Source organism: Rissa tridactyla, chromosome 1 (assembly GCF_028500815.1).
Source record: "Rissa tridactyla isolate bRisTri1 chromosome 1, bRisTri1.patW.cur.20221130, whole genome shotgun sequence".
Taxonomy (NCBI): domain Eukaryota; kingdom Metazoa; phylum Chordata; class Aves; order Charadriiformes; family Laridae; genus Rissa; species Rissa tridactyla.
The window spans coordinates 134,202,619-134,228,699 of record NC_071466.1 but is presented as its reverse complement, the minus strand read 5'-3'; the positions used below and the strand labels follow the sequence as shown (position 1 = coordinate 134,228,699).

Sequence of the window (26,081 nt, the reverse complement as noted above, 5' to 3'; positions counted from 1 at the left end):
TTTTCCCGAACTTCCCTATTCAGAGTAGCAGCTCACTCATGCTTGGCTTTCATTCCACAAGAAGGAGGAGAAGGAGGAGGAGGAGGTTTTGGGGGGAATATTTCATTACCATAAAGGGGAGGAAGTGTTTCTGCAGCTATTGAACAAAGCAGCTAGTTAACCTCTTTCCCGACCCCGCTGCAATGGTACAGTCCCACTGCTCCTTTCTAGGGGCCAGATGCTCCTCGTAGTACTAAAACGAGGAAGAAAGGAAAACATATGTGCAAAAACGTACTACCGAACTGAGTAAGGACGAGATTCCAAGAGGAGCTGAGTATCTGCAATTTCTCCCGAAGTCAATTTCTTTTAGTCTTTTAGAATCCGGTCGGGGAAAGGGGGGGGGGGGGGGAGTTGGAAGGAAAGAGGTCTGTTGTAATTGGTGTCTAGAACCCCCACAGAGAGGATTAAGAAAGAAACTATGCTGTCTGGGAAGAGGTAGGTATTTGTGTTATTCTGCATTTATACAGAACTACTAAAAAAGGCTGTGCTCTGTGGAAACTATCCCTAGCTTTTTAAACGCTGGGATGTGGCACTATCTGCTAATAGTACTTCTTTTAAGCAGAAGTTTATACATTTTACCATGCAGTGGGGTGTCATATGTGCATTTGTGCTTTTGTATGTCTAACAGTGCTTTACATTGAAGGGAATCATGGTCACTTGATATTGTATGTAACGTGAAGCTCATACTTCAAACCAGAAGAAGTTACTTTGGCAGCAGAAGCCCCAGATTCTGCTCTGTGTTATCACAAGTATTGGTGAATTGTAAGCCACTGAGTTTTGATGTATTTTCCATTTGGTCCTAATGGGCACTCTCTGCTTGCACTGTAGCTGACAGTACCCTCATTTTCTGCCACTTGTCTGTGTAACTCACTGAACAGTAGGTGCAATCAGAGGGTTATGCAGCATGCCTCATCCTCATCCTGAATCCTCCATATTCAGCCCAGTGACATTTGCAGATTGACTCTTGTTCTTACACTAGCAGGAGATGGGAGTGACCCAGAAAGATGCTCCCATTCCTTTGTTTCTACATTGGAAGCTGAGGTTGCCCTTTGGGAGAACTGAGGAGTGCCGGTTGATCCCGCCACACCATTTCTGGTTGAGTTGAGCTTTGTTGGTACCTAGAATCAAGGAAGCACCTAGCCTCTGTGACATTTAATTGCGAGCGTTTGGAAGTGGACTGCGAGCAAGCGCATGTGTGCTAACTTCAAGCTTGGCTGCCACAAAACAACAGCAGACGCCGTACAGCCACGTGGATTTCAACCATGTCAAGAGAGACTGACCAAGGCTGTGAGTCCTGTACTGCCACACTTGTACCTGGTGGCACAAACCTAGAAGGGGGGCACGCACGCCTTGCGGCCACACTCGGGCACCCCCACCGAAAGCCTGGCCGCAGCACGCCAGCGGGGCGGAGGAGGCGCAGGCCAGGCCAGGGGAAGGGAAGACCCACTCGGAAAATCCCCCCTCTGCCTGAAAAGACGCCGGGGCGGGGGGAAGCGGGAGGGAGCCTGGGCAGCAAAGACTTGAACGGAGGACGGAACTCGGTGCCCGCCCAGCGGAGCTGCTGCGAGAGGAGGGCGGCTCCGTTCCCCGCTCCATCCCCTGCGAGCCGCGGCTGCGGCGGCCGGCGGAGGGGCGTCCGCGGCGGCGGGGGACGAAGGAGCCCCGGCGGAGGGTGGGGGAGGGAGAGGATGGTGACCGCCGGGGAAGCGACAGGAGTGGCTGCCTCGGCCTGTGGGATCTGGCAGTACCCCCAGCCCCCCATTTGCTGCGCCAGGCTGGGCCTCTGCAAAGGAAAGCAGGTCGGGAGGGGGGGAACGGGCTAGAGAGAGGAGGAGGAGGAGGGGCACGGCGAGGAGGGGAGGGAGGAGAGAGAGAAAGCGGGCGAGCGAGAAGAGCCCGGAGAAAGGGAAAAGGCAGATCCTTGGAAGCGGGGGGAAGAGAGACTCCTGTAGGAAGAGGGATCCTGGGCGGGGAGAGGAGAGAAGGGAAAAAAAAAAAAAAAAAAAAAAAACCAACAAAAAAACCCAACAAACCCGTTCCCAGAGAAGGGCCTGGAGAGGAGCGCAAGGATCGGAACTACTCGCAAGCATCCGAGTTGTAGAAGGCATCGATCGAGGGCCAAAGGGCTGTGCCCGGGGCCGGGGGACAAAGCGGCAGTGGGTGCAGAGCGAGAGGGACGACGTGGCGCTAAGCCCGTCAAGATGGTGTAGCTCGCACGGTGGAAATGGTCTTTGTCCAACTTTTCTGATGCCGGGAGGCCGGTCGGCACGGCTCTGAGCGGGAAGGAAGGGCTCCTGCGAAAACTGCTTGAGTAATGCTGGGAAGTGAAAGGGGTGTTGCTGGAGTCCTGCAAAAGGTATTGTGGCGGCGAGCGGTCCGGCGGGGAAGGGCATTGTGAGCCTGGCCGAAGAGATCTGAGGAAGGAGAGCCGTGGCCGGCGGAGATCCTCGGGTCTCCGCCCTCCGTGGCGGGGTGACACGGAACAGACGAGTGATACTTCTGAAAGGGATTACAACTCCTAAGGTTGTGGGGGTTCCTGTGCTCCTTCCCTGGTGTCTGCTGTTTAAAGGCTGTTTTGCAGGGACCCGGAGCGCCCATCAAAGACCCTCCCCCAAGCGCTCCTCGGCTGTCAGGTGCCGCGTGTGGGCAAGGAGAGAAAAAGCTTTTTGAAATCGGGTCACTGTTTCTCTGCTCACAGAAATTACTATCAAAACCAGTATCTTCCACACATGCGTGGCGTGTTCGGTCTGCTCCTATCCGTGTTTTTTCTCTCTCTCTAGCTCCGTGAAGAGCCGTGGTTAAATGCTGCTTTTGAAGTCTCTGAAGCAGGAAGGCAGGGGTAGATGTGTGCTGGTGTAGGTTCCCAATCCTCGTGGAACAATACAAGGAAGGCTTTGTGGCCTTCTCTGTGGGCCTTCTCTGTTTAATGCTTTTGTGGGGGACAGATGGCTGTATAAGTGCTTGTTGCAGAGAAAAGCCATGTTAACCTATTTTTCAAGGAGATGATGCAAGTTACTACTACTCATGCTAAATAAATCTGTGAATGTGGGAGGGGCCGTTGTGATGGGTAATTTTAAATTTGCCTTTCGTGGATCCACTGAGATGATTTCACTTACTCCGAAGTTTCTCTTGCTATTGCCACAGTCATTCAGTTGGGGAGAAGCGTGAATATCACCTGTCTCCCCCACAAGTTCTAGAAATAATAGAGTAAAGATGGGGAAGCAAATCTTCCAAGGGGCATCCTTCTTTAGCAGTGATACCAAGTCATGCAGATTGATGAGGAAGGAAAGTGAGAGGGCAAATGGAAACAACAAAGTCAAGACAGTGGGAAGAGTAGCTGCCACCAGACACATCTGCTACAGAGACGGATCTGCAGCCTCAGCTGGGATGAACGAGGGAGGCTCCCTTCCTTGTTATGTAGGTTATAATCAGAAATGTGGAAACTGGATGTGGGTGCACCTCTCGTTTAGTCATAGCTGATCCACCTGCCCCAAGCCACTAATACAAGATTTAGCGACTATTTTTAGGTTTGTCTTCATTCCCAGTTTGAAATAATTCCAGTGTTGAGGTCCCTGTGGGAGCAGGAAAGAAAAAGATAAGCCACAGTCTAATCATCCTTTTTCTTTGATGTTACCCGATCTCTGTGCTAAAAAAAAAAAATAATCTGTTTTTCTCTAGAAGTTCATTCCCTAAATTCAACACCTTGCACCACTTCAGTTTATTGTGCTAGTGTTTTGGCAAGCCTCAGATAACTGCATGTAATTGCATCCTTTCCTTTTCTGCCTTTTGCATGTATGTCCTCTTAGCCAACTTACAGGTGTAGTTTTTAATTCCTTGACATGTATGTGTGTGCCCCTCTAGCCACTAAATGTTTTTACTTGTCTTCTGAATTCTCTCCTACTTGACTTTCTTGCACTTGCACTGAGCTGCACAGAATTGTTTCTATGGCCATGTGTTTTGATACTTGGAAATACCATTACTTTGGGGTATTGGAGTTTGTATGAAGCAGGATTATATCCTCTTCCAATCACTGAAACCTTGCAGAAAGGCATGTTGTCTTTGTTCTGAGGTTCTCAGCTCTTCCAAGCTGGTATCTGTGGCAAGAACAGCTTGGGTTATAGAGGCTGGTTTTGGCAGGGGTTGAGGGAGAGATTTCTCCTCTTTTTCTCTTGCTCAGGGCTGCTATTGTATTGTAATCGCCTTCTGTATTTGACTTGCAGGCTGACCAATGACACAGTGTAAACGTGTTTTGAGGGAAAGGCAGCTGGTGGCTCCAAGGAGGCAGCTGCGTATTCTCCAGCATGCTCCCATAGGCTGCCAGCAGATGTGTCTCACAAGAGAGCCAATCCCTCAATCCATTGGGAATTGTCGTCTTTATGCCTATACAAATTCACTGGGTACATTCCTCTTTGTGCCCAGGTGCAGATGTCTTCTTCTCCCCTTTGATACTGCATGTGCCATATGCAGAGAGTCATGTAAGAGATCACTATAGTTTCTCACCCCTTACCTTGTGTGCCTACATTAACATAGAGTTGCTCTGTGGTCAACTCTTCTTCCCTGGATACCTGCACTGTTACGAGATTTATGCATACTTTTCCTCTGGCTTCAGGAATGCTTCCCTCTATAGGTCTGCTCCCCTTAAAACCTGTTTTTCCTTGTTATCCATGCATTATTCGTCAGCAGCCTCTGTGCAGAAGGTTCTCCTGAAGTCCCTACAGATGAGTGCAAATTTAGAGCACATTTAGGATTGCATAGTTTATTTTTATTTCTCATTTTTGTGGCCATGTTGCATATGTTTACTGCACACACAAACAATATAAGATGGAAGAAGTAGAAACTGTTATGTATGGTCAAGCTAGATCTTTATAATGTGGTTTAGCCACCAAAAAGGATGGTGATATTACCCAAAAAGGGCACTATTGTGAAAAAGGATTTGTTAAGAATATTACAGATTGGCTGTTCTGGGTCATAAACATATAATGATTTTTTTTTCAAAAAGCTAAGACTCATTTCCATGAAGAGAAAAGTTGATTAAAGCTTTCGGAGGAAACTTATAAGGCTCCTATAATTTTGTCATTATTTTCTCTTATGTTCTCTCTTAAACCTGTTTTAATGTCATATTAATATCTTATCGTACTGTTTAAAAAAAAAAAAAGGAAAATTTGTATTTTGTTAGGAAGTTTTCCATCATCTTACAGCAATATAGTTAACGTACTTTTCCCAGCTACTGACTCCACAAATTCAGCAGTCTTCCAACTCTTTGCAACCTTATCATTTAGCTTTTGCCTGTTAAGTCTTGGGCTGGACATCCCTCATCTCTCCCTATTTGCTCTCTTTGGCTACCATGCAGTGTCATGGACTTCGGGGGGGGTGCACAGGTATAATTTATGTGGATTTTGTAAATAATTCTGTAGATACTGTGCAGCAGCAAACTAGCTCTCTGTCTCGAGTGATGCCAACTGTGCATCTGTCTGTGTTAATAGACCCCTAAAAGGATAAAAACTCCTTAATTACTCATATCAGCCACGGTACTTTTGACATGTGAGCAGCAAATCTGCTGAGTAAGAAAATGCCATTTCATGTTGTCGCTCTTCTCGCATTTGATTCATACAATGAGCTTTAAACTTAACAAAGAGAAGAACTACATTAGTACTTTCTTCCCAGAAGCATGTGTTGTGCTTTCAAGAAATATTCCCCTGCTACCAGGAATAGTATTTTATTTAAAGTGTACTATTAATACATGTGGTGTTTAAAAAAAAAAAAAAAGTGTGTACTTTATGGAGGTACTGGCACAATGTTTTTTACGGAAGACACTGTCTTGCTTCTTAAAAAGTCACCATGGAGCAGGCTGATGCTCCTGTCGTGGAGGTGCTACTTGAAGTTCTTTCTTGACACCACTTCTGATAAAAGAAGCAGCTTTGGAAGTCAAGCTCTTCTAGTCACTGGTTTCAATTTTCCATGCCTCCAGAGGCCCCTATGCTTTCTGCTACTCAGGACTTGCTTGTCAAGAAAATTTTTGTTCAAATGTTTCACATGCGCATACCCCCTCCCATATGCATCCATATATGCACATGCCCATGTATGCACACGACAACGGTTAAGACAGGAGAAAAAAAGTGCTACCTTGGGAGTAGAGAAGATGCTGGATACTATGAGAACACAGCTTATCCAGTCTGAAAACTATAGTCTTACATATGAAGGCTGTATCCTTAAGGTCTTGGTTCATCTTAAGATGGAAATTCTTGCCAGCCCAGACCTGTATATTGAAACATACATGACTTCATTTTCAGACAGGCTTTTTCTTTTTTTTTCCTCCCCAAGCTTGCCAAGTAAATGATTCCTCTGCTGATTCTGCAATTTCCAAGTGCAGTTTTTTTCTTGGTGCCATGTCTCTGGAAAATATCCAATGTGTTTAAGTCATGTAATTAAACTCTAGAAGCTAGAGACTGAGGACTACTGACTCCTTATAACTTATTTCTGGTTTAGCATACTGACGTTCCTCCAAGTTACTGTAAAGCTTTCAAAGCTCCCTAAATGACCTGATCTCTCTCCTACTTACTGTAAGACACTCACATGATACGAATCTAGTTGGCCCAGCTGACCACTTCAGAGGCAGTGTGTAGAATACAGACGCCTATGTGGAAGCCTTTAGCATCAGGCTTACCACAGGTTGTTTCAGATCTTGAGGATGTCTGCAAATAGAAGCAGGATTCCTTGGCAGAACACTCTTATCTTCCTAACTATTCTTTATGAAGAGGGTGGGATGTCACAAGAGGGATATTGTTGTGGAGATTTCTGTGCAGGTTTTGAATAATTTCAAATTGGAAATTCACATTGGACTGTTTATAAAACTGTTTGAATTTCCAAATGCTAAGTTTCGCTCATGGCTAGGATCAATTTGATTCCAGTAAGCAGAATCTGAAATGCTTTCTGCACAAGGAAGATGTTTGAAATTATTCCTTGGTTTTGAGCCAGGAAGAAGCTGCTGGAAGCACAGCTGGATTGGGATGCTTGCCTGTAGTTGTCTCCCAGATGGTCCCTTCCCTTGCTAATGTCAGTAGGCTTTGAGCTGGTGCCAGCAGCAATGGGAATGCAAATATGTACTGGCATTTTCACTTTTCAGTGAGTTTGCGAATCCCGTTTGGAGCATGTGTTGTTCATAAAGGGGCCACCATATCAGCAGTTATCACTGCCACCATTATGGTATCAGGAATGGAATAGTCCTTCTGAGGAATGTTCATTTAATTACTAGCACAGAGAGGATCTTAGTGGCCTTCTCTTCCTCCAGTATGTAAGCATGGTAGAAATCGGTAAAGGTGCAGTACCACATGATTTGAGAACAAATTGTGCTGATGTGAGTATAAATTGGCGGTCTGTTAAAATCTTGCAGATAGATAGAGGCTTGACAGAGGGAATTTTCTGTAGTTTGCATGTGTCTTGGTGTTGTGTTCTGCCGGGACACGTATGTGGAGTCAGATGCTGAAGAGTAATTAGTTTTCGTTTGGAGCCTTACTGTAGCACCTTTTTGCTCAGGCCCCCAGGCAGGGCACTGGAAAGACATTTGGTGAAATAACGTAATGGGAATGATGTATGACTTGTGCTCCTTGTTTCAGTCAAAAGTCCTCCTAACTCTGACTGGAAGAATCGCGTTGACAATTGCTTGTTTCTCATGGATAATTTTACGTATCTTGAATTCGAAGTGGTTCTGGATGGTGTCAGAGAGCTGCAGGTTCCTGCAACTAAGGAAATCACATTAGTGGCTAGATCCTTGTTACCTGAAGAGAATAGCTTAAAAAAATGTTTACTAAATCGATTCTTTTGATTCTGTCTAATGAATTGCCCCCAAAAGTGTGTGTGCAGTGGCAGGGTGTAAAGAAAACAAATCTGTCTTTGGAAACAGAGTAAAAATAAAAATGTTCAATTATTTTAAAGAACTAAGCTAGTGGAAGTTTTACTCTCTCTGGTAAAATAACACTTACTGGACAACTCTAATAGAAAGGATCAGAATAGGCTCGTGGAGTTGTTGTACCTGTCTTGCTTATCTTGACTGATAGTCTGTACCAGCCCACAGTGTCTAATAGTGTTGCAAAGAGCTGTGTGAACAGAAATCAGAGTGGGAAGGGGGAACGTGCATTAAAACCTCAGAAAGTTATTTTAAAATTAGTTTTTAGATGATTCTTTTGAAAAAGGCTTTGCTTCTCTGTCCCCACCCCCTACTCCCCCCCACTCCCCCCCCCCCCAGATCATAGCAGATCAGCCCAGTGTTTTCTACTGTATTTTCTTGGGGGTCTCCAAACCTGTGGTGTTCAAATTGGACAATCCCTGAATGTATGACACTAATGCAAATGGGCTATTTGTATTTGACTGTGTGAACTTCTCTGCCATGGCACTGATGAACTGGAAGCTCATTGAAGAGCGACAGAAGTGATTAGGACACTGTAGGGAATTTTTGACATGCTATTGGAAAGAATTATCTTAATGATGACTGAAAAAGCGTTGCTCTGGAGTATTTATAGTACCCAGGAGACTTATCGACAGTATCCTAGGAAATGTGGCTAAAGTAAAAAGCCTGGCTCAAATTGCCCAGAACAGATGATTTCAGGTTCAGTATTAAGACATATTTTCTTCCAGAAGGGTCTAAGTAGAGTGTAGGAAGTTGTGGAACGGCAATAGCAATAGCAATAGGGAGCCCTATTGCTTATGTCATTTAAAAATATAACTAGGAAGTCCTAAAGGAATATACAGACAAAAATCCTCCAGTTGACTGAAAACTGTAGGCCAGATGCCCAGCCCGCTCTCTTAGTTTCGATTATTACAGTCTCACCAGCAACTGAGGGAGGGACTATTTTCCCAACAGAAAATGCATCTTGGATCTGCTGCGTTACAACCAAGACTGATTGGTATCCAAGGAAGGGAAGTGGTGTGTTGTACTTGCTCCATTTTAGGTGTAGTCCTTTGGTTTTGAGGTTGGACGTGGCTGTAGAAGAGCAGGGAGCCCCACCATCCACACTGAGATATAAATACGCCTTTGAGACACAGAGGAGGCAGGATGAGCTCTGAGATTTATATGTTATTGCTTTCACCTCTGGCACGAAAAATAATACAAACAAGCATTAGAAAGAGATGCTATGAGCCTGAAATATCTTTCTACTGTAACCCGCTTGGCCTTCCCTTTTCCTCTTAAGACTTTTTCTGTTCTGCTGACGTATTAGTGGCACATAATGTTCCTATTTCCTGAGGGTGGGAACAACAAACTGGAAATGTAGGATGGAGGAGGAGGGAAGGAGCCGGGAATGGAATTGGCTGCTCTGCAGGCTCTGCCAGTGGCAAGTTCAAATTTTTGGTGGGGCTCCCTAACCTGCTTTCATTACACGTGGGCTCCCCATGATGCTTCACTGAACTCAGCTAATTGTTTCACCCAGTCATTCCCTTCCAGGTCATCTCTCTCTTTGTTGTAGCCTTGATGTCACTTCTTTTCTTCAAGCTGCCATTTCTGCCTCATTGCTCTCTCAGCTGTCTCTTAGACAAGAGCCAATTTTGGGCAACCTGATTCCCAAAATCAAAGTGAGAGCCTGGTCTAAGCCTTGGACCAGCATGAATCATTAATATTGTCCTTTAAATAAATATCTATTGACAAAAGGTAAAAGAAAATCAGTGTTAAAGACCAAGTCAGATATTTCTGAAGTTGAATAGGACCCTTATATTGTGTGTTCTCGTTGCTCAGTTCAGTTATTTTAACAATGAGACCAATGTACTATGAGAAAAGGATACTGAGTCTGAATCATAGAATAATTTGGGTTGGAAGGGACCTTTAAATGTCATCTAGTCCAACAACCCCTGCAGTAAGCAGGGACACCTTTAACTAGATCAGGTCCCGACAAACCTGACCTTGAATGGTTCCAGGGATGGGGCACCTACCATCTCCCTGGGCAACCTGTTCCAGTGTTTCACCACCCTCATTGTAAAAATGAATGAAGATTATGGATTTGGAGACTGGAATTGAAGAGAGCAGAACTGGGGAAATCATCTAGTTTCTTAAAGTTTTCCCAGAATAAGTTCTAGGTTTCATAGTTCCTGTGCATGTGTTCTTACAGCGCCTTGAGAGATTGCTGCGGATGTAGCTCCCTAGTTGCTGTTACTGCACAATGCAGTGACACCTCCTGCAAAAATGATTATAGACAGACTATAGTTAGTGTGGATGTGGAGTTCTGTGGAGTATGATCAGTGCAGTGCAGGATTATTTTGTACTGGTTTAGTGCCTAATGGGAGCATGAGGCTCAAACTAATGGTGGATCAGACAGAATTCCCATCTAGGCAAACAGTGGTGCTATAAGGATGAAAACTGTGCGGTAGAAGTCTTCACTGAGCCATTTTCTCTCTCCCTCATAGCTTCCTACTTTTGTGCATGTATTTCCACATCAAACGCTCTAATTTGCATGCTGGAGCTAAAGCTTGTGTATTGTATAGCCTGTTTGTGTAGTCAGCAAAATGTAAGGTAATCAGCTTGACTGAAGATAATTTCTTATTCCCACTTCCATTGAGGGAGTATTTTATGTTACAGGCCTCTGTTATGGCAACCTTATGAACTGGCAAACTGATATTTGCAATAAGTGTGGAGGTATAATTGGATGGAAGCTAGCTGGTAATCAATTGCATGGAGTGAGGCTGGCAGAGGAGGTTTGGACAGCAAGATCAGGGCAATTAGCAAATCAGTAAAGTGATTGTGCTTCAGTGCTTTTCTGTCTTGTTGTTTTACAAAGAAGCATTTTTTCCTTGCTTCTCTTAACAGGAATAAAAACACTGACGATAAATAATGCTAATAATTAAATAGTTTTAAAAATGTAAGTAGGCTTTATCTGCAAATACAATTTGCCAGCAATTTGAGAACCAAGCTCTATGACAGCCCAAGGCTGTGAAACTGATTAAAATGGAAAAAAGTAGTTATAATTAACCCTTAAATCATGAAGCACATTCTCTGAAAACCCAAGTAGCCTCCTTGAAGCCAGAAAGAAGGCTAATAACAAGAGTGAGCAGCACTTAAATGAAGATGTTGTAATATTATTAGTTCTTTCTGTAGTCTGTTTTGAAATGCCAGTTTCTCTCATGGAATGAAAGGCAATTTCAAAATGCAGGGAATTCCCATAGAAGATGAACATTATCTTTTAACGAACTGTCAGTTCTGCCACTGTCTCCTAATGGAGACAGCGTAAGTTTAGACACTGTGAATATGAATAGCACGCATTTTCTGCTTATGCTAAGTGTTCCTTACAGTAAAACCCTCAAAAAGTCAAAAGCAAAATTGGACATGAAGACAGTTAATTATATTGTTACAAAAAATGAACATTCTTTACCACAGCTGAAAAAAATCTTAGTCCTCACTAAAAGGCTTTGCAAGCTCTTGTCCACAAAGAGCAGTTTAAGAAAAGTATTCTCAGTTTGTTTTTTGCCCTCCATTGTATGTTTTGAGTGTTTGTGCATAGGTCTTGGTTCCTATATTTCGAGACATGCCATGTTAGGCTACATCCTTAGTTTAAAATGGGAAACAGCATTAGTATGAAATATCCCCCTTCTTAGGCTTATCTATTTATTATTTTGTAAGCCACTCTCAGTTTTCCCCCAACCCAACACTTCAGGCCCTTGATTTCTTTTCCAGCATCCTGACAGTGCCTTTAAGGCCCTTTTGCAGCTCTGTGCTTGGTTTGTCTATGCAGATTTGCAGATGCTCTCACAGACTTGGTCAGCAAATGTCAAGGTTATTTGTCTGATTTGTGGCGTGGCTTGTCTGCCCATTGCTAACACTGTGCTTGGCCTCTTTATCATTTTCCATCCATCAGCAATCTGAACTCGGTATATAATAAAACTTTAACTTCAGATTAAAAAGAAGCAAGGTGAGCGTTGCTGAGTAGATGAGAACATGATTTTAGGGACATAATCTTTACGTCATACATCTTTTGTTTAAATACTATTTCTGAAAAAGTTTTATTTCCCTTCCCTTTTTTAATGACAAAATAGTATGCATCTTTTTCCTTGTATTTTCAAACTTGTTCTGTCATAAAATTACTGTGAAATTTGAAGCATTTACTTAAATTTAGCTGTTGCCAGTTGTACTGGAAAAGGAACTGTCAATTGTCAAAGAATTCTTACTGCCGCAGAATTTGTTCACCTAGAAGTTAGTAATATGGCCATCTTCAGGGATACTGAAGTCGAATCCCCTAAACATAACATTCTGTGCTTAGAATTTTGGAAATACAACCTTTTACACAGGGAGGTGTAAATTACCTATTTTTTTCCTCTCTGAAGCCTTATGTCTTCATTTTGTACAGATAAAAGTATGCTTGTTAAAGGTAAATCATACTTGAAAACATCATGTTTACTTCCACATAGATAAAAGTGCATTGCAAGGATCTGTGCACAGTTGCACTGAAAGAAGTTCGTTGAGAAATTAGAGTAAAATTGATAAGAGCACAGGGGAACCATATGCAGTAGGTACTGCTGTTATCTTCTCTTTCCATCAAAGATATATAAATATGATGGGATGCTGCTGATCCTTTTTCACCCTCTTCTTTCTGTAGTCTTTTATTTATTGTATGAAAATTCAAATGGAGTAATTTTGGTATCACTCCAATTCTTATTATTTTTAAGGAGAGTTTCTGTCAACCAGTGATGGATAACATATACAACAATGCATTTCTTCGCATTTTTCATTGTATAACGTTATTAATATTCTAGAGCTGAGATTTTGCTTCCAGGTGTTAATGTTAGAAACTTGGGTATAATTACCCATGTTTCTTTGAAAAGTACATGAATCGCTATAAAAATTGTCAGTTAAGTCAAGTCCTGTGAGGTGGGAAGAGATTTTATTCAGGAGCTTTGTTGTACTAGATATGCATATAATTCAAATACCTAGTAAGCAGGTGGAAGAAAGAATCTGTATCTTTAATTAAATTTTTTTTTTTTTTAAATTGCAATAGTTTCAAGAGATCAGTGTCCATCTTGTTAGGCATAGCAGAAACATGATGGGGAGGCACTGAGAGAGTCTGCGGAAACACAAGGAAGCGGTGAATTAACTTTGGTTAGGAAGATAAACCAGGGTCACAAAGCTGTGAGGCATCTCTAGCCAAGTGTATGTGCTGTAGCAGAGAAGAGACGTTTAAAGGAAAACACTGTGGTTATCTAAAGAAATGCTAACATGGCCACCTGTATGGGTTAGAAGACAGCACAGAGGCTCAGAACCTCCCCAGATATCTTTAGGCTGCACCTAAGGAGTCATTTGGAGGGGGCTGTTTAGCAGTCCATAGCTCCCTTTTTAAATTAGTACAGATCTTGGGTACCTACTGAAGATGATTCAGCTCAGTCCACTGACTGTAGATGTTGTTTGAGTGATTATGCTTCTAATTTGGGCACCCTATCCGAGCCTCAAGGGCTTAATAAAAATTCATGAAAATAAGCATCTCTTCCCTTTAAGGGCTATGGAAGTCCTTAACTTGGATTCCCTTAGGAAATGTATAATCAGAGCATGGAAGATCAGCTTCAAGACTCCTGGTGTTTCCATGGTAAACAAGGAAATAAATCCCTTTCTTTGGAAAGCATTCAAAATCAACCTTTGGATTGTCATTGTAAACTTAAAAGAGTCTCAAAAGACACCAACACAACCCTGTTTAGATAATCTGTAAGGAACAAATGATCAAGCCAGCTAGAGGAAATCTTTTATGAAGTACATTGTTGAGGAAGAATTCCATTAAGCTTAGTTATACATTAGTACCTAGATCCTTTCTCTCAAAATTAAATTAATAAACTGAATGGACCATAAAAAATCCACAAGGCTTTGTTACAGCTTCTACTCTCCTCTTAGATATTTTTGAAGTATTCTGGAGTAATTCAAAATAATATCATATAGTAACAGAGGATAAAAGGATATACAGCAATTATTCAAATGATTTACATATTTAATTAAATATTTCTCTGTGCTGCTATATGTGCCCTAGTGATTTTTTTTTTTTGAAGAAAAACACATTAACTTCATAATATTAAAACCCTGAGCGATAAATTATGTGTTGTCCTCCCCCCATTCACTTCCTGTTTAGGGTGTAAAAAGATTTCTATGAATAGCAGTTACTGTAATTACTGCCTAAGAGAGAAGGTAGGCAGGATTATGTTATGCTCAGTTTTGCACAGGCATTGAGTGACAGCTTTTCACAACAGCATTGTGAGATTTATCCTAGTGAGACGCGTGACCTTAGTTGCAAGGGCATCTGAGTGGTGAAGGAGCAATTATAGTAGAAGAGAGCTGGGGAGAGAGGAGGGGGGAAGGCCTCTTGCTTGGTGTATAACGTTATCATGGTTCCCTGTTTATCATGAATGAGAAGAAGTTTTAATTCTTCTTTTTGTACTTTGCCTAAAAGTGATGAATCAATGTGCGGCACAAATTCGTTGGAATAGTAGTTTATTGACTCTCCCAGGTGCTGTGCTTATTTATCTTTCTAATGCTTATCACTGAGAAATAATATTAAGCTATTATGAGTCATAGTGCAAAACATGCAAGAGGAGGAAAGATTGTGCCTGCAAAGGTACAGCATTTTCTCTGCCCAGAAGAATTTTTGAGGTGCATTTGTTTTGCATCTAGATGCTTTGTGTGAGGAAAAAGTATGACAAATATGAGGGAAATCTCTTGAATTGAGGGTAGCAAAGGGAAGCTATACCCATATAATGATTTCTACTGTGAAATACGCCTAGAGGAGTCAGCTAACAATGAAAGAGGAAGAAGCATTGTCCCAGTGGGAGGAAACAAGATGATTTGGAAAAGTTCTTGGGACAGTTAAGAGGAAGAGAAAAAGTAAAAATCTGGCATTGTTATGATTTCAGCTTCTGTTAGTAGAACAATTTAAAATACATAAAAGTACTTTGTTGCACAGGGATAGATATCTTTTCAAATCTGTTGCAAGTTCAAAACAGGGATTAGATCAATTCATAAAGACATACTAAAGGGAATAGATTGGGGTATATGCCCTATCAACCCTACTTAAGTCTTGTATTTGTGGATGCTGGAGGAATAGTAGGGGATTGGACTACATAGAGATTAGGCTTGCAAGCTGTCTCCAAATAAAACCTCTTCCTGGCACTGGAGACCTAGAGAAACTTGTCGTTAGATGGATGTTGATCTGCTTCAGTGTTCTTTCTTGTGTTTTGAAATGTAGTTTGCACTAAAGCTTGCAGAATTGTTGTTCCCTTGACTACACATTGAAAAACACAAGTGCTCTTCATATAAGGAAGACTGTCAGGAACTCTTCACTAAGAACTGACAATTTTTATATTGTGTTGACAGCACCATTGTTTCTATTTGCCTCCATGCTTCCTGGGAACAAGATACTTGGACCAATATTAGAGCTGGGATTTCTGCAAAGTAGTGCGGGATGGAGCATCCTCTCTGCAGTGGATGAAGCTCATATTCTTTTAGGGAACAGAATATTGGAGCTGACCTTAGGTCTCCTGTAGGAATCGTGGGCTATGTGACTAGTAGTTCTTGCTGCCTCTTGTTTGCTCTAATTTCACAGAACTCAAAGAAACAGCTACATTCCATTCATGGAGATGAAGAACCTGTCAGGCCCTCATCTTTTTTCTAGGAGACTTGTGCAGTGCCTGAACAATCCTAGCTTGTTTCTTAGTGCTAAAGGCATACCCGAATTCGTCCTGCAGGAGCCAGACAAATGCATGGTTCAGATGAATGCTTAACTGCTCTTTGAGGTCAGGTTCTGCAGGTGGTATCTGTCAGGGGGGAATAGGGTCAATGTGCATTGCTTTCTGATCTGTGGCTACATGTTGTCTGCATACTAAGCTAGAATGTGCTTCAGCAAAGGTCTGTCTGAAGACTTATGGGTGGAATCAAAAGGGTCAGATAGAAAGCAAGGGTTTTCTTTAAACTTTAGGCCCACCAGAACCTGTGGCCAGCCGAGAATTAACACAGTTTATCTAGCTGTCACTGTTCTTGATCAGTCTCAGGGTGCCAGGCAAACTCAGAAGAAAAAAAGTAGTCCATTCTAAGGAGATCCCCCTTAGGCTTGTCACGTGCATGACCAGCTCCATCAAGACTCAAGCCTTATGCCACTGGAGTAGTCTAAAAAAAGTGACTACACAAACCTAGGAGCAAATCTACTTCCCTTTGAGTAAAAACACATGCACTGATGGAAGAGAATTTTGAATCAATGCTGAATCATTTAGCAACACTTAGTGCCCTGTCACTCTTCAGGTGTCATCCTTGACAGTGCTTGAACTTTGAGGGAATCCTTTATGTGCATAAGGGAACTGCTGCAGAGATACTGGCTGCATGAAATATTTCATGTTTGCCACAGTTTAGGTACAGGATGGGCACACAGCAAGCCCCCTTTGTGACAGAAATCTCACAAGCACAGACCTGTACAAGTGTCAGTTGTCCTAGTACATACGGGAGCACTGTTGCTGTCTATCCTGTAGCATTGAGCATCATTTGCCTGGAGACCGTACTAAACTGTTCCCACTTCAAGACTGGATTCAGAAAAAGTGAGAAATTACAGCACTGTCTCTGTCTGGTGAGAAGAAACAGGCTGCAAACAGTGCCAGTTAAGCCAGGCATACTATGTCTCACATTCAAGAGGTTTAAGTGGTTTGTGTTTGCAGTCTTGTGTAGAAGCAGCTTTGAGGTGCTGGGCAAGAGCTGACTCTCTTCTGTTGAGATATGCAATAGAAGAGAGCAAGGGAGATTCTGACTATAAATAAGGAAGAAAAAAAACCCCACCCAGTAGTTCAGCACTGGAACAGATGCCCAAAGAAACTGAGGAATCTCCATCCTTGTAGATGTTCAAAACTCGCCTTGACAAGCTTTGCGAAGAACTCTTCTCCCTCACTGGTTGTTCAGCTAAGAAACCAGGATTCTTGAAAATACTAGTGATAATTGTATTCATTTCTCTTTTTGGAATCTTGAACATAATTAGATTTTGGTCATCCAGATACCACAGTGATGGTGCCAAAGTAAACAATCATCACAGATTGGTAAATAATGTAAGCAGATAACCTGGAGGCATCCATCTCCTGTCTCTTGGAGCTTGGTACTAAAGCAAATGCAATATGATCTTTTCTGACTGCTTGGGATCTTCAGTGTTTTATAGGGTTGAATCATTAAAAGGCATTTGGATCCTCGGGAACTGTCATGTTTTTCAGATGCTTTATGATTTTCAGGGCTTTCAAGGAGTTGGAGATCATTCCACTAGCCAAGGAAGTATTGCCCCCAAATGGTTTAGAATCCGTTATGGAAGGATTGACAGCTGGTACATGGGTGGCAAGTTCTATGTAGCTGGGAGAGAGAGAAGATGAGAAGGGGAATTTAAGGAAGTTTGTTGAAGGATCCTGTGCAGGTAAGGTGTATTACTCTGCAGCTGGATTTGGAAGAGAATGGGGGATAGTGGATTCTGTATCAAAGAGATGTCATCCATCTGAAAGCAGTTTTGGAAGAAGTAACAAGCTGAGAAGGCCATGGAGAGGTGCTTGTGTGAACAAGAGAAGAGGGTGGTTGAAAAGTTAGAATGGTTTGAGGTTTCTGTTTAAGTAGTTTGGTGTAGGGAAGAAATAGTAGGAGAACTGAAGAATGAAAGATGAGTGTCTTTGGGTGTAGTCAAATTCTGCACACATCAAGTGCTGGGGGGAAGGGCAGGGCAGTGGTTAGCAATTTAGGGGCTTGGTACTCTTTAATTCAGAGAGGCTAGCGCTTCCCTCCTACTCTCCCTTAAATGCTTTCATAATGTTATCCTCTGTCCTTCATTGTGGAGTAAGCATTTTTAATTGAGGTGTGCAAGAGGCAGAATAACAAAAATAAAAAAAGAAAGATAGATTTATCTTTCTAACTGCTAAATCAAATCCGGCTTTTTGGTTTAACCACAATTTATTTCAGGGAAAAATAATTTTCCAGTCTACTCCAGAAAAAGGCTGTATGATGCCTCATGAAGAGCAGCGCAACTTTGCTGGGATGCAGGGTCTACCAGGGTAAGCTGAACAGATGTTGTAAGAGAGATGTGCAGGTAGGGAGGGAAGGAGAACAATTGGTTTCCTTGGAGCCAGAAATGATTTTGTGTCTGCTTCTTGGTAGCAGAGTTTTTTCAGTTCTATCTGTTTTATGGTAGCAAAATGATTTCCTCCTTACATGTTACCTAGTAATTTCAAGACTTTGGCCTGAGATCCAGCAGCCAGAATATATTTGGGTTCTGTTTCTTGTTCTGCCACTCAGAAGTTACATGACATTGAGAAGGCCTGAATTGTGGGCTGTTTTCAAACCTTCTGTGAATGAATACTATCCCGTTGACTGAAACGAAAGTTTTCTTTGGTTTATTTGACCTCTGTTTCTACATTTATTTGCCTTCAAAATGAATGTTTAAAAGTCCCCATCTCTCAGGACTTGGCTGGCCTAAAAGAAAAGTTTTTAGGTGTTACAGTGTTATGTATTGACTGGCAGTACAAAGGCTGAGTATTTATATCTCCATGTAGAAGATTGACTGGCTTGATTCCAGTGTACCCGGTCTCGGGCAGTAGTCTTTAGCCCTGTTCCTGGAGAACACTGCTGTGTGCTTGGATAGTTCTTTCTCTAAAGAAGGGTTTTCTGATCATTCAGCCCGGAATAGTCTCCTTTTTACAGTTTCATCCAGTGGTGTTTTTCTTCTGCACTTCATAAAATAATAAGTAGTACCTGAATTATATCATTCCTCCCATTTAAGCTTCATTTTTCCTCAGTTATACTTCACTGATTTTTTCTTTTTCCTTTTCCTCATAAATAATGAATCAAAGTTTTTGCTTCTTCCTGAGGTCCCTTAAGTAATGTAAGTTTCCTTACTTAAGAAACATAAGTTTCCTTACATTTTAGTGATGCCTAGGGTGTGTTTGGTTTATCTGCGTCTGGTGTTCTGCGTTCTTATTAGGGACAGTGTAAGAGAACTATTCCACCCTGTCCAGTAATTTCTCCCCCTCTTTAGTAAGGTAAATCAAATTGCACTCCATTGCCTTTTCTCATACTCCCCATGCTGCTTTTTTCTCTGCTGCGCTGAACTTGCTCAAATCCCCCCTCGCTAGGTTTTCAGATAATTGCAGTGAAGCTGCCCCTTTTAATTACAACTCTTCTCTCCCGTATTTCAGCCAGGTTATTGAGCCATTTCTCTATATTGCCTGAGACATTTTTCTTTCCCTTTAGCTACGCTTCACTGTCTCACTGAAGACATTGAAGTGTTTTCAATGCTCTGTGCAAAGAGCACCTAAAGAAACAAAACATACTGGCTTTTTGCATGTAACCTACATATTACCGTGATATTTCTCTTGTGGGCTGAGAATTGGGCAGATGGAGTCAGAAATACCTTGCTTAGCAAAATTATTGGGCTGGATGGATCTAATGCAGTGCTGGATTAGGCCACATGCTGCTCCCTGACTGTGAGACAAGCCTTTATGTCAGGTTCTTAATGGTGGCGGTGGAGTTTTGTTTGGTTTTGTTTGTATGTTCTCCCACTTAAGACAACAAATTTGTACTTGTGAGCTTTTCCTGGCTCTAACACAGGCTCCCTATTTGACCTCAAATATCACAATGTTTGCTTCCTCACCTGCGACATATTAATGGGAAAAACACTGTCCAGCTTCAATAGCGTTGTACAGTCATATGCTTACGGGGACAAATGCCTGCATCTGAAATGCAGTTACAAGTCTGTCAGGTGTGAAGATTTGTATTGTCAGAAACAGCAAAAACTGTCCTGTCTTGGCTACTGCCCTGCAGACCCCTGAAAACGCAAAGTGTAAATTATAAGAGCTAGAATTTGGAAAGCATGCAGGGGAAATGGAACGGACACCTTCCAAGAGACATTGCCAAAGATGCAGAGTCAGGACTTAAGTAAGAATACGGTCTATATTGTGGGACGGATTAACATTCATCTGGAAACTCCACTCTCACTGATGCCATGAAAGTCTCAAAATCTGTGCATACTGTCAGGGTTGAAAACAACTGGGGCTGAAGTCTTGAGGGGTGGGAGGTGTGGGTATAGGGTAAATACTGGGTCTGTGCTACTCTTTTTCACCTGTATCTCGGAAGTAGTAAATGATGGAGATGGTGTGTAAAAACTGCCAGTTCTGTATTACTGTGACCTGATTTTCGTTTCCACCTTCTGTTTTTTCTTAACCAGTATTTCTCTGTGAAGGCGTCTGTGCTTTGATTTGGGAAGATATTAAAACACTCCACGAAATTTCTGACCATTTCAAGGGAGTGGTGTGTGTTCTTTTGAGATGGTGGTATCTACAGAGAATCTTCATGTATTCTAATGCTGGCATCAGTGCAAGAAGAGTGGCAGGAATGGGTTGGCTCTGGATGGTCTGCTTCTTTCATCTAGTCACCTCGCTAGAAGGTAAGAACAGATTTTATATAATGCAACATCTTAAGTAAGTTTTCTCTAGAGAGAAAAAAAAAAGTGTGTTCTCCAGTATGCGTATCCTAGTTCAGATGAGCATTGAGCACGTCTTTCTATTTGAAGGTTGATCACATCTCATGAGATGTAAAAAGATATTAATATTGTTTCTAGTGGGACGGGCAAACCTTCTTATGAAGGACCATTAATAAACATTTCTACTAGCTATCTCAGAGGTGACAGTCTGAAAGAATAATTTTTTTGCCCTGGGAATAAGATCCTTGTTTATGCTTTGCATGTATTTGATTCTTGTGTTCCTGTTCTTGCACACTGTTTGTTTTGTGAAACAATCTCTCGATGTTTATGCTGTTCTACAAGGCAGCAGCCAGTGAGCAGAAATCCGGTATTTTTGTCTCTGCCATCTGAACAACTTGCCTTATATAACAGATATGGAGAGAATGCTTTGCATTAACAAGAACAGGCAGTTTGTGTTCAGCCAGCAGAGGAGAGGAGGTAGAAAGCAGTGAAGACAGGATAGAGAAAAGGTGGGCAGGGGAAAAGAGAGGCCCAGAAAATGTGAGAAGAAAGAACAAGTTATAGGAGGAAGGGTGATGAGAGCAGGAGATAAAATGAGAGCTACAGGAGAGAGTCAGAGAAGGGCAGAGGTATTGTAAACAATCCTTTTGTTTGTTCCAAGAAACATCCTTGCAGCTACATGTGCTCAATGAACTGCACCGCTTTGTGATGAATGTTCATCTCTTGCAGATGTGAAAGCCTCTGATAAAGGAGGGGAGGGAGAGAGGGAATGAAAGGGAGGCAAGGAAGGAAAGACCTGGAGTAAGGGAAAGGAGAATAGTGTGAGGTCTAAGAAAAAGAGAGTGAAGATTTGGAAGAAAAAAATATTGTTTTTTTTTCTTATTACTAGTGAAAAGAAAAGCTTGTTAAAGTATCGCTTCTCTTAATAGGAGGGGAATGCAGAGAGGAAATAATTGATGTAAGATTGTAATACAAATTCTTAAATCTCTGCAACTCTGTTAAGTGCTGATTCAAAAATGATTTTACGAAGTACTATGTTATTCCTTAGTGTAACTGGTAGAGGAACTGAGATAGAAAAAGGGAGAGAAAATGTCCATTCTCTGCAAATATAAAGTAACTCAGTGATGCCTTGAGGAACTTACGTTTTTGGAATTCAGTGATCCTTCCTGTAAGTTTGTAGAGATAAAAGAATATAGAAAACACTCTGTGATACAGCTTCACAGATCTCATGGTTGAATTGCCTGGATTAAAATAGGACAGTAAAATTCTGCCTATGGAGATCAAATAGCACAGTTGCCCATGAGCTGAATTTCAACTCTCAACTCAGAGTCAGGGGAGTCAGCACCTTGCATTGTGACTGTACTACATGATCCTAGGATTGCACTCCAAAGCTAATTTGCATCTCAGAGGTAAGTATTTTTGTTGTGGTGAACAGGCAAAGAAAAATTATGCATTAGGGGAAGGAAAGCCTGATGATAACTATATACAAAGCTTTGGTTTTAAGGAAGAAAAAAGGCCCATGGCCGTTTCATTGATGCATTATTATATGTAGTGGAAACTTGAACTTCATGTTTCAGATTCAAGTTGAAAAATATAGGGAATATCCAGTTTGGTCTTTAGTTTTTATAAGGTTTCTTAGAAGTTTTAGGTGGTGTCTAGAATACATCTTGCCTCTAATTGTAGAGGATTGACTGAGTGGGAAAATCAATCAAGGTAATTTTTCTCCAAGTGTTTCTCAGGCATTTGAGTTAGATTTAAGCAGTCCGAATGTAAATCACTTTTTGTCTCAAACTAAGCTTTGTTTGAAATTTTCTAACAGGGGAAAAACAATATTGATAAAACCTTAATGTAAATCCTTCAGAAAAGAAGAAGCTTTCAGAATAAATCCTTCAGAAAAAGAAGAAGCTGTGGAGAGAAGAAAAGTAGTCAGAGCATTCAAACCATTTTTCTATGCATTATGAAGGGAGCAAATACTTTTATGTGGAATGCTTTTCAGAAATAAGGAAGGCAGTACCCTTTTACAGGACCTAATGGGACTTTAAACCCCTTCATGACTCAGAAGTAAAGAAGTTCTTGTAAGCAGTTGAAGGTGTTTCTGTTGTTATTATTGTTGTTGTTTTTAATACATAAAAATGAATCATTAGGCTGAACTTATTTGATACAGATCTAGTATTTGGACACAGTGATTTCACTAGGAATGAACATGTCTGTCCAAAATTTTCCAGACACCATTTTTAGACTAAAAAAAAACCTGCATGGGAAGCATGAGGGAAAACTGTTTTGGAAACAGAAGACATTTGTAAACTTATTATTTTAGCTTTATGAAAGGAAACAAGATTGCACAAAAGTTTTCATTAAGATTTCATTTCCCAATGTTTATGGCTCTGCAAGAGTTTTTGAGGTTTTAGTTTGGGGAGCACTATTTTTGAGCTGGGTGCAAAAATAGATTTTTTCCTTTTTCTCAAAAATACATTAAAAAATACACTGAAATGTTATTTCTGTGAGTATCTATATAAGTATGGAATTACTGTCTACAGTTTTTCATTTAGCATTTTTGTAGGTCAGCCTTTCTGATTGTAAACGTTAGTGAAGCATAGAATTTAAGAATGCCTGATGCGCTACAGTCAAAATAGCTGAGAGCAAGTGTTAACTTGCTAATGAAATAGCTCTTACTAGGGCACAGACTTACATTTTCTGTGGAATATTGGTTTTGCTTTGACTGAGTTATAGATGTTTACAGCTGTAAACACAAGTGGAGTTCATTTTGCAGAACTCATTAAGTATGTTCCAAAGGAATGATGTGTTCTGCATGTGAGTGACTGCATTTATTTTACAGCAAGCTCTCCAGCCTGCAGAATGGCTGGACAGCCTTTCTAAATATCTTCTGGAAGTTCAAGATAAAGAGGATAATTATTCTGCTTTGGTAGAAACTTTTTGCATTAAAAGTGTCTCCTTGGCAAAAGGGAACACGCAAGGAAAAGGTTTTGAGGTCGGGTATTCTTATTTCATTTTTCCCCTATCTTTTCTATTAACTGGTTGTCATCTTGGGTTATTGGAAGTAATGTATTGATTGCTCAAATTGGCTTGATTTTGAAGTGGAGGAAAACTATTACCTTCCTCAAAGGTAATCTTTAGACTAAAAAATACCATTGCCTTTTGTTTCATTATGTACAAAGAAAGGTTTAAATGGATGTTATTTTACTTCAGGGGAAAAAAATTAAAATTAACTTTTTATTTCAGTTGCTTGCGATTCACATGAGTTATTAAAATCCTAGCAAAGATTTTCCGTTATGTTCTTCCCAGTTCTGTCACTGACGCTTCCCTGCATGCCAGAATCTTTGCCACGTGCTTGAAAAGCCCAGGGCAGAGGTATCTTCTGTTGTAGACATTCAGAAGGTGAATGGGACTGAGATGGACGTGGGGCTTGTTTGTAAGGGGAGGGGTGTCTGAGTTATCCCATTGGTCAGTCTCAGCAGCTCTACTTGGTTGGTTTTCTCCCATAATACATTACTCTGTAGTCCTCATGGTAGGACATCCCTGTTCCCAGGTGTGTACCATAGCCCTTTGTTGAAACTGTTCACAGGCTGCAGGCTAGCTCTTGCTGCTTGCAGGCCAGTAGGACAGTAGAGGCTATTTATGCTGCAACTAACAGTGTTTACATTAAAAGTTAATTAAAACTTCAAAGAAAAGGAATAGCGTTCTTATAATACACAGCATCTGGGACTTTCAGTATATGTTTCACTGAAACTTTGGAAGATCCAAGCTCCCTTTTTAATGTTTATGAAAAAAAAAATAAGCAGGAAAACATAGTTAAACTTTAAAAATCACGCTGTACTGTCATCAAAAGTAGCCAGTTTGATGGCAGTGGCAGTTGGATAAGTTCTAGACTCAATAGTGGGTGTTTGCAGAATGAATCTCATAAGCTGCGTAAGAATACCTATTATATTATATTATTAGGAAAGCTGTAGATAATAATTTAATTTGATTGCTTATTCAAAGTTGAAACTAAGCATTTAATGTCTTTTTTTTTTTTTAAATTTCCTGATGTCTGCATTTCCTGACATCAGCAGAGGAATTAGTGCGACATGCTAATCCTGGCAGTTTCCCTAGAGCTTTAACAAAAGAATAGGGGAGGTAAAGAGAAAAATACAGTCGTTCATAAAGCTTAAAAGCTGTGCTACCTTGCAAATAGCTGTGTATTTCCATATCTTAGATCATTTGGCCATCATTTCTCTCTTTCACAGACGGTACATAACTCCTGATTGGGGTGTGAGAATTACTCCATGCGCATGAAAACTTCAGTGTTCTGATAGTGTCAGCATTTTGCTCTGACATAGCAAATAGTTAAAATATATTATACTTCATGGAACTCACTAAATACGTATCCCATTAACTCCAAATAGCTTTTTTTATTAATTGCATATGAGTACAAAAGTAAACCAGGAACATTCATTGCAGGAATGACTTCACAATGTAGATTTATCCAAGAAAAAAATCAAACTAATTTGTCTCATATAGGGTAGGGTTGTATATATTCTCTTTACATTAGGAGGCATATTCTCTAACTCTGTAGCTTGCTTTTTCATGTTAAGTCATAGCTGAACTGTGAAGAAGACATTTTTTGTTAAAAATTAACAACAATCTTTGTATTGAGTAGTTATGAACAACTGGGGGGTTTTGGCTATTTTTGTTTGGATTTTCACTCGTTTCATCACCTTATTCTTGAAAAACAAAATTCTTGTTACAGTTGCATGTGTCACTAGCCATTGATATATTAGTTACTTCATCACAATAGCTGTTTAGTTTTGGAGGAAGTTCAAGTGTATTTAAGGCTTCCCAAAGGTTTCACTGTATTCTGTCTCCAAGTGATAGCCCCCATATATAAATGTATTTGTTCGGTTGCGTGATAAAAGGCTCCACTCCTCACACTCAGAGGAGCAAAGCGGAACAACGAAAAGCAGGGGAACCCGAATAACCTAATAGAGAATAAGCACCCAACCTCTCCTAGGGCTATCACAGGAATGTGATCAGCCCATTGAGCGGGAATGGAACCCGTTAAGATAAGTCAGTGGAAGCTCTCTCGGGAACACCTTGCAGATTGAGGGGGGTTACTACCAACAGGGGCACAGGAACTTATTATGGGATGTAGGAAGGATCATCTGTGGCTTCTGCAAAACTTACTGTGGGTTGTTTAGGAAGAGAACCGTAGGTGGGGAAAGTGGGGGATCAAGGTGGTTTCGGGGAGGATCAAATGTGAGAAAATAAGAGAGATAAGGGCCCAGTCATGTGTAAACAGGCTGTTGGTCAGTATGCCCGTGAGGCCTTAATCTGCACCTGATCACCACAGTCTATCCTATCTTCTTCTGAAGTTCAATTTTTCACTAGTTTCCTGGATGAGGGGGCTTTATTTTGTGTGTATGTGTGTATATGGACATTTAAATGCCAGCAACTGGAGTTGAACCACAGGTCATAGGGGCCCATGTGTCAGTGCTGCCAGTAACTGGAGAGCCTGGAAATGATGAAAATCAAGTGCCAGGAACTCACGTTTTACCATAGGTCATAAGATCTGCATATCTGTGATGCCAGCAACTGGAGTGAGTGAGCATATAT

At 41.3% G+C, this 26,081-nt stretch overlaps 1 protein-coding gene across 2 annotated transcripts in view; it reads left to right on the top strand.

Moving 5' to 3' along the window:
- Positions 1 to 1,735: 1,735 nt before the first annotated feature.
- The window catches only part of LOC128910749 (ephrin type-B receptor 5), a 74,393-nt gene continuing 50,047 nt past the window's right edge, over positions 1,736 to 26,081 (top strand). The window contains exons 1-2 of one of the 2 annotated variants that reach the window (XM_054204378.1): positions 1,736 to 1,838; positions 20,217 to 20,435. In XM_054204378.1, the coding sequence (XP_054060353.1) occupies positions 20,342 to 20,435 (94 nt within the window). In that variant the 5' untranslated portion in view covers positions 1,736 to 1,838; positions 20,217 to 20,341. Of the gene's footprint in view, positions 1,839 to 1,983; positions 2,396 to 20,216; positions 20,436 to 26,081 lie in introns of those variants that run through there. The other variant, XM_054204368.1, reaches the window with a different exon arrangement.